The following is a 10,528-nucleotide window of genomic DNA, read 5'->3' as shown; positions in this document are numbered from 1 at the left end:
GCCAGTCAGCCTTTCAAGATGTCATACTTCCACCCTCTTGCCTTGGCTAAGAAAGTCTTGGTGAGATCGAGGTCACAGTTCTACTTATTGTTATGGGCCGGCATCGGCAAAGTCCGCCCGCGCCCATCTCGAACAACACCTCCGATGATCCTTCGAAGTCCACGACACCTTTTTCCCCCGCAGATATTCCTCCGTGTCCGTCGTCCTCCAAGAGAGAAAAATGCCCAAGATGAAATTATGACCTCAGGAGTTGACATGACCATCTGCGGACCAGCTGCAGCTTGCAGTCGCCAGCGCAACCTTCCAATCATAAGACTTGATATGCGCCTTAGGTCTCGACCATGTCCCATCTCCCCTCTTTTCCCTCGGGAACACGAGGCTGCAGGATTCAAATGCCGTACCGCATGAGGTTTCGGTCTGGGCCTCCGCCCGCAGCAGGCTGTCAATGCATGCGTTGATGGCGAGCGCAGCATTGCACATTGTGGGATTCGCAGCAGCGTGGATGTTCGCACCTCGGGCCACCAATGCTAGGTCCGAAATACTCCTGCGATCCAGCTCGTACGGTCCTTGCAGTGGAGAAGTGTCGAGCAATGTCACAGGCCCAGAGGTAGAAGGCTTCCAGATGGGCATCAACAGAGGCGGTATTCTAGGGAAGAGCGCGGAAATTGTCGTACAATGCTACGGGAGTGTCCTGGCTTGCAACTCGACGTTGCCGACGCTAGACCTTTGTAACACCTTAGGACTTGACAAAATCGCATCAAATCGAGCAATAGGGAAGAGACTTTACTCAAAATGGAGCGGACTTTATCTCGCGTTTGTGTATCACGTCAGCACCGACTCTATTCCTGCGGGTTAAAGGCTCATCCTTGAGCAAACTCAAGATGCAAAACAATTATCGTAACCTCCATAACTCAAGTCCAACCTCCGCCTATAGTCTGCACTAGAAGAGTGGCGCTCTACTCCCTAATCGCGCTCGATCTCAGAAGAATCGAGATGTGGTTTGAGGCTGTACTCTTTGTCGACAGGTCTTCGGATTCGAAAGCGATCTGCGTAGCAAACTTGGGAGGACATGTCGATCCTGCCAGTCAGGATGATCAAGGTGCCGAACTTTCATCACGGAAGACATAGCGGAGAGTATCTCTGCGCGGGAACGGGCTTTGACTTGTGGTCTCCTCCAGTAGAGTAGCCAGAATTTTGGGTGGTATAATGGTCGACAGCCGACTGCTCGGTGACGAGAGGTGTTGTCATTGAGCTTCGCCTTCCCGGACAGTGCTTGTTCTTCCTCTCTGGTCTCTTGCAAGTGCCTGTCTGGAGGGAATCGTGTAACTGTTCAACGATCATCAATAGTCCGCGTACACGGCTGTAGGAGGCACACGTCTCCCAGCTGCTCATTAAGCCATAACAAGGTCGACGAGTCAGAAGGAATGGTCTGGGCGCAGTCTGAAACTTCTTCGCGAAACCATAGCGACTCTGATCTGAGAATAAGCAATGCCTCAGCCATCGGCCTCATGGTCACTATCCACGTCTTGCCTCTTCCTCTTTGCGCCGACATGGTTTATCTGGGCGCTCTTGGTGGCAGCTTTCTCGTCCTTTTTCTGGAACACGTAGCTTCTCGCTTCCCGATCTTCCCCCTTCCAGCCGCCACCGCCATCAATGTTGCCCAAAGTCCTGGCATGAGTATAGCCAGGATAAGCGTGTGCCAGGAACTTAAAGCTCCTCTGCACCTCCAAGCCAGAGTGTCTCGCCAAATCCCGAATATTCCACAATGTGTATGGCTCAGCATCGAATAGTGTCACAACGATCGTACCACTCGCGGCAAGGAGGTGGATGGCGGCTTTGAAGAAATTGACAAGCAGCTCTTGATTGAATCGTACTTGCCTGTTGACATCTGTGCTCTTTCCGCCTACGTGGGGGAAGTTGAAGAGGATGACGTGAAACAGCTCGCCTGACTTGGTGAGAGTCTTGTTCTTGTCCAGCTTCGTAGCATCAACGCCGCACAAGACAGTCTGTCCTTCCTCTTCAAGATAGCTCACGTGCTCTTCAGCCTGCGGATTATATTTCTGGTAGAGCACTTCCTTGGAGTCGTAGCATGTGGCGGTGATGTCGCAGCAGCCGTGCTCTTGAACGATCGACTTTGCAAAGGAGAGGTCGCCTTCACCTACGAGCAAGATTCGATCTTCGGGCTGGAAAGGAATCGTGGGTTGCGCTTTATGTGCGGCGCGTGCGACTTTTGCTTTCAAAGGCTTGAATGCGCCTTTCGAAGGCTTGGAAGGATGGCCTTGGCCTTGAAGCTTGCGCTTCTTGTGCTTCGCCATCTAGGTCGAGGCGAGGCCAGGCGAGCACTTCATCGACCTTTTTGCTATCAATTGCGGCGGCCGCGCTATATATGCTTCGCTTTTGCTTGGCATTCTGACTCGCCGACGAGCCGGTGAGTCCAAACTCTGTTCACAACTTCATCACTACGCGTGCAATGACTTTTATCAACATCACAACTGAACTACAAGGGCGCAGCGCAGACACGGATCGAAAAACACACTCAGGGCAATTGAGGAGAACGACATGTCGAACAAGACAAATTGAAGCAGATGTGGTTCGCAAATCACTTTGATTTTCGTTGATACCAACCGAAAGGCCAGCGAGAGCACCACCACTGCACCAATTGAATACAGATACACCGCAGGCCGGCCACCTGCGCGCCTGTCAAACACCGTCGCCACTGTCAACACCACCACCTGAAAAGCCAGCGAGCAGCGAGAGCATGAAATTCTACCAGTTGCGAAGTCGTGCATCGCTGACACCCACGCCAGTCCAATCTATTTCTCAAGTCGTCCAAGTCGTGTGGATGTTGTCGTCGGACCCAAAGCCCTGCTGCCGCATCTTACGCCGAGACACAGATGATACGGACGACCAATGCCGCTGAGGCAGAGCTGCCTTTGACCTGACTGAGTACACTCAGCGCCCAGCAGTTGACTCGAGACGGTGTGGATGTCACAACAGTATATCGCAGCTGTGCTGCACGGATCTCCATTGAAGGCATGAAGGCAAGAACGAGTGCGTGGGTGTGATACCCACGTTCGAACACCACCCTGCTAGAGACGCCGCACGCGCCGGAGTTGTACCTGGCAGCCTTTCGCACACCCATTGGCGCTAAGCAATGGTCGTGTATCATGTGTCATGTCCCAACTCAATGTATTTTGTACTCATGCCCATTGCCCACCGCCCCTTCACGCTTTCATGCCATTGCTCGCTGCTCGCTGGAACCACCGTCGCCGTCTCTGCTCTTGCCAACTCTCGCTCTCGGTGTCTCCCGCCGCCTGCACGCCTCCGTGCAATGGTGATTCGGTGAGTTACGTATTATTGATGGTCTCGCTTGAAAGTGGTGTGACTGGTGATTGGATGATGTTCTGGTTGTGATGTTGGTGTGGATGGAATCTCGCATGTCGGAAGGGTCGCGATGGTGTCGTGTCTGGCGGACGTATCGATGGATGTGCAGGTGGTGAAAGCTGCCACGGTCGGGCAGCGCCTACTGGGAGTGACGGCGAAGCAGGCGGAGATGTCGCTGCAAGAAGTCAGTCGGCCGTTGTGGAGTAGGTCGAAAGGAGCAAACCAAGGCTGATGGCGCGCTGACCACCTGATGAGCTGTCGGTGATGTGATGGGTCTGCTGCGCTGTCGCTGTGCGATGTCAGTGAGAAAATGAAGCTGGTGCAGTCAGTTCTGACAGACCTGATGTGGGTTGACTTGATGAGGGTGGCTTGGTGAAAATAAGCTGGTGAGGTTGAGCTGGTATGGTTGATTTGATGCGATTGAATGGTTGTAGGTGAGACTGCGCAAGGTCAGTAAGGAAGGTGAGTGGTAGTGTCAGTGAGTGGCTTACCTTAAGCCAACCTTGATGGTGATAATGCTGTCCAACACTGGTGGATGACTGTTGTTGATGGTGGTGAGTGTAGGTGGTAGAAGAAGATGAATGATTGTAATGAAGAAGTGGATTGTTGAGGTGATGGATGTAAGGAAGAAAGTTCACGTTTGCGGCAATATTTATAGGTGGACTGTGAGGTCTGCAATCAATCGAAGCGCAATTAAGGTTTTCTAGTGCAAGGCAGCAACCAGTTTAATAATCACCGCCCTGCTCAGAAGTTCATTTCACGGCGTAATTGTGGTCATGGATGCAGGTGAAGTGAAGTTTTGCAGTTCGATGACGCAAAGTGAGTCCCACGGAAGGTCCAAATCGTACGATGGGAGCAGTGAAGGAACGAAGAGGAAGAGGCGGCGAGGTCGCGGAAGGTTGCCTCATGTGTGCCTGAGAGGGGCGAGTAGGAGCGAGGAGGAGGAGGGGGAGTGGTATAGCAGCGGTGAAAGGGAAGGCCGCGGGGAGAGGACGAGAGAACCGCGGAAATGATCGCCCTGCCCGCGGGCAAGTCTTAGACCAGTCTCGATAGCTTCTTTACTTCATTAGAGAGTAGTCTTTAGCAAGCAGTTGTGAGATACACCAGCAGCCTTCCCCCGCGATGCAGAGTCTGTAGGATTGGTCTCCCATGCAGCCTTACTGACAGAGATGGCGACCCCAGCATCAGATTCTACTGTATGTCCTTCCCTTCACGGATGAAAGACCACAACTCATGGCCTCAGCACTCCGGTCTACAATCAGTCCCTGCGCCATGGGCGCAGACACCGTCGTTGTCCATAGAGCCAGTCTAGCCCACGCATGGGAACTCGCCTCATCAAATTCCGTACGCAGCCCAATACCAAGTCTTGAGTTCTGCAATGACAGTGACAGCTCATGCACATGTGCCTGCAAGATTTTCCTCGTCTCAGCATGTTCTACTGAAGCAATCTTGGTGGTCTTTCTTCATCTTCATTCTTCCTCTGGACGCGCAGGCTTGGACTGCCGCCGATCAGACTACTGTCCCATCTCGAATATCGACTCTCCACTTTATAGCACTCAACGTCTTCTCTTCGCGTGTCTTGTCATCACAAGTTTTCGATCGCGCGTGATGTTTACGGTCTTGGACTCATACCAGATACCATGGCCTATCGCGAAGGATTGAGCTCTTACAGTTCGTCGGCATCCGCATGGTCCCTCGAGAACTTCCAAGTCGGATAACGAATGCATCGAGCGCCATCTTGTCAGCACGGGGCCAAGCGTCACAAAAAGATCTTGGTATGGAAGAGGTGAGGTCGAAAATCGAAAGTCTGTATCTATTTCGGGAGGATTCGCAATGCTTGTTTTCATCCGACACCGGCCGATGGAACTGCATGTACCTCGCCCGTCCCTTCCCTTTCCACATGATCGTAGCACTGCTTCATTTCATATCGCCTTCCATTTTCCGTGACCGGCCGACGAACTTGTTCCACTTGCCTTTCCAAAAGCATAGCCAGTCGCACACACAAGATTGGTGCCACTTGGACTGCACAGCTGTATGTAGGCCATGTTGCTCGGAAAGTTATACACGGCGTGTCATATCATACACCATCTTACCAATATGGCTCCCAGCTGGACATGAAGCAGTCGCGTTCGAAAGGCGTCAGAGTACAACCAGCTTGGCGCGGCCATGCGCATGTAAGATCTGGGCGCGGTTTGTATCGTACGAGCTTGGTGCCCAAGCAGCCCAAGGCCGACGAAGCCTTGGAGCTTCAGACTGGCCGCAGAATTGCGGCTATATGGATCCAAGAATTAGAAAAGAAGTCTTTGTACATCCTTGCCGAAGAAACAGCATGCTGAACTTCCTGATCTCTCATCTTTCGAAGATGAAAGAGGGCATTGAGGATCGCTGGAAGATTCCCTAAGATCTGCAGGAGGCGAAGGCCGTTTTGGAGCACAGCAACAACACTAATCAAGACGTACTGGACAGTGCTGTCGAAGTGAGAGAATACGAGATGGACCGAGATACCCTTCCTCATCACCAAAACCATCGCGCGATTACTATTGGCGATGCTGCACATCCTATGCTGTGGATGCATGCCGCCGGCGGGAACTCTGCGTTGGAAGACGCTGTCGCATTGGAAGTCTTGCTGTCCCGCTCTTTTTACGCAGAAGTCAGTTTGAACCATCTCTTCGCATCATGGCAACCCCCTGGCATGCCTCGAGATGCAACGATCCAGACACTATCAAACACGGCATCAGAGCGGCCCGGCTTCAGCCCATGAGCCGTTGAGAATCACATTGGGCAGAACTATCGAGGGCATTTGCCAGAGGTAGTGGCGATCGGCAGGTCTAAGGAGACTGCAGATTTTCTGATGTCGCACGACGCGTTCGAGGAAGCCGTAGAGGCGCTCATGCGGGCACACGGAACGCCGGATTGGCCGGAGGAGCTGGCGAGAGACAAGCTTCCAGAAGGCGTAGTACGGCACTTTGAGTTGGATGCTGTGGCAGGATAGTTGCGATGTCTCGTGATGAGTGTGAGATCACGAAGTGAGCCTGTGAAAGACATGGTTCCAACGCCGTTCACTTCCTGCAGCAAACGCTGCAAGACATCATTTCTCTCCACCTAAAAGCTAGGCTCCTCTTCTCATTTCTATGCCCATCACGGTCAAGGAATACCAGCGAAGGCGAAATTATGGTATCGACTCGGCGCGCGCACGCCACGACCAGGTATTGCATCTCCTGTTGGCAGGTCAAATCCGGCGCGGCATTTTTCCCGCGCCAGCCCATCGAGCAATGCGCACACGAAAATAACGTTTGCGAAGCCTGTTGGGAAACATGGATTGCGACTGCGGTGGCGACACAATATCAAACTCGCGTCGAATGTCCAGTACCTGGGTGCGATTCAGTCGCTCACGGCCGATCTGACCTTCAGCGTCTTGCCCGCTTCCCGGACTATGCGCGCTATGGCTACATCGCAAGTCGAATTAACCGCGACAACTTACCCAATCTACACTGGTGTCTGAACCCGGAATGTCGTCACCAATTAAGGCCTGATAGGCACGGTCTTTGCTCGCAGTGTGATGAAATCACTTGCACTGACTGCCACACACCCGAGCATGAGGCACGAACCACCTGCGAAGAATACCAGCGCTTACCAGAGGTGACTAGAATGAAGAACGAGGAAGTGCTGTCAACACAGCTGATCGAGCGGATGAAGCGAGATGGAGATATGAAATCTTGTCCCAATTGCGCGTGTCTGATTGAGCTCGAATTGCCCAGCAAGATGATCAAGTGCAGCCGATGCTTATGTCGTTTCGAGTGGAAAAGCCCATCACCTACGACTGTGCCAGCTCAGCCTCGTAAGCGACCTTCAGAGATGCGGAGCGTTCGCTTTGTCATCGATGTTGAATAAGAGCACGAGGACGCCGAAAGAGAACATGAAGCAGACGCCTGGGATGTGTTGAGCTCTGACAGCGACGGAGAAAGTCACTTGCCACCATACAAGAGGCGACGCTTGATTGGCAAGGGGAGATAAGAGGGCAGAAGTCAGGCACACTTACGAAGCTCATTGTTGAGACGATTACACGATCTGCCTGCACAATGCGGCCGACTTTGGTCATCATGGCCTCGTCGAGGGCATTCTCTGCACCCGAAAATGCTAGTGAAAATACTAAGTCAACCGACAACGACTGTGTATCGTCAAAGCTGAAGTTGCAAACAGCGTGGAAGGCTGTCCGGAGCTGGAGGATCGGAGGATGTGGCATACTGTTGCAACTTGCATGCCGCAATGGGCATAGATCTACTTGGCATTCGCGCGCTTTCGCATTCAGCACAGACTGCATCCTGACCGAGAATGGAGTTAAGAGAGCGGACATTCATACTGATCATCCTGCCCGAGGACATGCAGGATATATAAAGGTCTGCCGAAGGCAATCGAAAAATCAAGCACTCCATCATCCATCCGTATACGAGACAGTAGCAACAGCTTCAAAACGCCAGAAAGAAATATCATTCAGAAAAGGAAATACCGGACCACAATGCCTCTTCCTAGGGTATATGAATCTTACGATTTTATCACTCCTGCCAAGTATGCTGGCAAGCTGGAGGGCAAAGTTGTAGGTGATTTGACGAGGTGTAATCAACATCATACTGACGACAGGCCTCAGGTAGCGATTACAGGTGCAAGCGCAGGAATTGGAAGAGCAACAACCAAAGCTTTCGCAGCGGCAGGTGCATCAGTAGCCTGCATAGCCCGTCGCGAGAACGATCTCAAGGTGCTCGTCGAAGAGATCAGGTCCGAAGGTGGGAAAGCCACTGCCGTGGCCGCAGACGTTTCCCAGCCAGGCACTCCAGCTCACATTGTCTCAAGCGTTGAGAGAGAGCTTGGACCAATCGACATCCTGATCAGCAATGCCGGAATCACGCGCCTCTCTCCTCTCGATGCAGAGAAAGACCTCTCGATCTGGTGGAGATGCTACGAGGTCAATGTGTTAGCACCAGTCTCACTCATCCACGCAGTGCTTCCCTCAATGAAAGCGCGAAAGACTGGGATCATTATGACGGTATCGTCAGCAGTGGCTTCGATGGCACTGCCCTGTATGTCGGCGTACGCATCTTCCAAAGCGGCAATCTCAAAGTTCCACGAATCGATTACGCCCGAGCTTGCTGGTTCGGGAATCCTGTCTTTCGCTGTCAATCCAGGAATGGTCGGAGGTACAGAACTCGGATCAGCAACGAATGCCATCAACAGAGATGCTTCAGAGCATCCGGCCATGGTGGCATTCATGGATCACATTAAAGAAGCTGGAGCTTCTGGCAAGTTTACGGTGCAGGAGGTGCCAGCGAACTTCATGGTGGCACTGTGTGCGGATTCAAGGGCCAAAATTCTGAGCGGCATGCATGTGAATGCTGACCAGGAATTGGAGGCGGTGCTCAATGAGATGGAGAAAGACGGGCATGGACAGATAGGCGAGAGGGACTTGTATAAGGTCAGGATACACGAGTTGTAGGGAGAAGTTTCCTTCATCCACCAGCTTCATCCGCAATTGACTGTGGAGGAGTTGGATTGGAGTAGGACGCCGAGATCAGTCATAATGTGCGTACAGCTTTCCTTCCCTTCACTGCTCGGGACGTGCACCGCCACCGCCACCATACGACCAACATCTCATCTCACCAGCAAAAGGACTGTTCCTGTTCATTCTCGACTGTACTTGAGCAATAATGACTTATCAATGGGCCGCATATCGATCAAACGGAACGTGCTTGCAGCGACAACAAAGTAATAGCTCAGTGTCAGAGGTGCGTATGCAATAGTACTGTGCTTTGCAGGAAGGTTGAGACTGCCAAGAACTATAGGTTTGTAACCCTCGTAGATCTTCGAGATTAGACTTCTTTATACCTTTAAGTACGATAATGCCTATACAAGGTCTTACCGCTATTAAATCCAGCCTCTTACGATGTCTTATTATACGTTACTACCGCCGGAAGTCGTTGTTAGGGCTAAAGAGGCTACACGTAATTAGTAATTAGTATATAACTAGGCCGAGTGAAGCCAGGGTCTTGATGCCTCAGGCAGGGCTTGGCGCTTGGCGTTAGGCTAACTCTCCTACCTTCCTCCCTCTCCTCCTAGATCCTTATCGAATACTACTTATACCGACTACTACCCTATCTACCTACTAATATATCCTTCTTATATAGTATTCGATCTACCCTTTAAGGGCAGTAGCTAGATAGTCCTTATTTTAAGCTTTTAGCGGTATAGCTACGAAAACCGTTAATCTAACTATATTACGCCCGAGGCGGAACCTATACGTACTACTCTATTAGAATAACTATACTAATTATTAAGCGAGGCCTTCTATACGGCCTATTATACTAAGTTAATTATACTAGACCGATACTCGCTAACGCCGCTATATCCGTACTATAGGGGCCTATAATATATTATTAGTATTACCCCTTATTATAATAGCCGGCTTATTACAAAGCAATAAAATGTGCTCCTAGGCGGCTACGCGTGCCTAGAAGTGCGAGCGAAGCTTTCGCCTTATAGTTAGCTAATTAGAAGCTACGGTCGTTATCGCGTTAATTACTTTTACTAGCGTGCTTTTCGTAGAAATAGGCTTAATCGACTAAATCTAGATAAAGGCTTTGCCTTTATCTCGTGTCTCTACGTACGCCTTGCTACTTATTATCTATATCTATATCGGCGTCGCTATTACCTCTCTCGAAATTAAACTAATCTAAAGGCACTTTAGCTTTAGAACTCGATACCTCCTCGCCGGCTGCCTTTACTACCTCCTTCGCTAATAAAGGATAGAAACTAATACTACTACTACTACTTGTAGCAATAGTATAGGCTACCGAGGGTAACATAACCTATAGCAATATAGGCAGCTATGTTTAGCAAGATAGGATAACGAGACTGTCGCTTAGGCTAATAACTAGAGCCCTGCAATATAGGCATTATAGAAGTGTGACATAAACAATGTACTATACGAGGTTGATGCCCTATCTACAATGTAGAAGGAGGCCTCTTATATAGGCTTAAAACTGCCCTATAGGTGTAGGGCCGGTTACTAGCTAATATCCCTCTCTTTCTTCGTATCTAACTAGACACGCTTCATATTGCGCGCTTAAAACAAACATATATGCATCCTTAGCGT

At 50.9% G+C, this 10,528-nt stretch overlaps 4 protein-coding genes across 4 annotated transcripts; 2 read left to right on the top strand and 2 right to left on the bottom strand.

Moving 5' to 3' along the window:
• Positions 1-18: 18 nt before the first annotated feature.
• On the top strand, positions 19-944 carry MYCFIDRAFT_172946 (uncharacterized protein; the record flags this gene model as incomplete). Its single annotated transcript, XM_007926307.1, has 4 exons — positions 19-286; positions 315-708; positions 768-826; positions 859-944. The coding sequence occupies 4 exons, from the start codon at positions 19-21 to the stop codon at positions 942-944; spliced, it is 807 nt and encodes a 268-aa protein (XP_007924498.1).
• A 549-nt stretch (positions 945-1,493) lies between these two features.
• MYCFIDRAFT_187129 (uncharacterized protein) lies at positions 1,494-2,315 on the bottom strand (the record flags this gene model as incomplete). The annotated part of the gene is made up of 1 exon (XM_007926306.1): positions 1,494-2,315. The coding sequence occupies one exon, from the start codon at positions 2,313-2,315 to the stop codon at positions 1,494-1,496; it is 822 nt and encodes a 273-aa protein (XP_007924497.1).
• A 3,803-nt stretch (positions 2,316-6,118) lies between these two features.
• On the bottom strand, positions 6,119-7,483 carry MYCFIDRAFT_195080 (uncharacterized protein; the record flags this gene model as incomplete). Its single annotated transcript, XM_007926305.1, has 6 exons — positions 6,119-6,362; positions 6,580-6,686; positions 6,866-6,913; positions 6,974-6,995; positions 7,203-7,231; positions 7,424-7,483. The coding sequence occupies 6 exons, from the start codon at positions 7,481-7,483 to the stop codon at positions 6,119-6,121; spliced, it is 510 nt and encodes a 169-aa protein (XP_007924496.1).
• Positions 7,484-8,035: 552 nt separating this feature from the next.
• MYCFIDRAFT_101118 (uncharacterized protein) lies at positions 8,036-8,605 on the top strand (the record flags this gene model as incomplete). The annotated part of the gene is made up of 1 exon (XM_007926304.1): positions 8,036-8,605. A coding segment is annotated over one exon (570 nt), but the record flags the coding sequence as incomplete, so codon positions are not given.
• Positions 8,606-10,528: the final 1,923 nt, after the last annotated feature.

Source organism: Pseudocercospora fijiensis, assembly GCF_000340215.1.
Source record: "Pseudocercospora fijiensis CIRAD86 unplaced genomic scaffold MYCFIscaffold_3, whole genome shotgun sequence".
NCBI lineage: Eukaryota > Fungi > Ascomycota > Dothideomycetes > Mycosphaerellales > Mycosphaerellaceae > Pseudocercospora > Pseudocercospora fijiensis.
The sequence above is the reverse complement of the archived record's forward strand: the minus strand, read 5'-3'. Positions and strand labels throughout refer to the sequence as shown.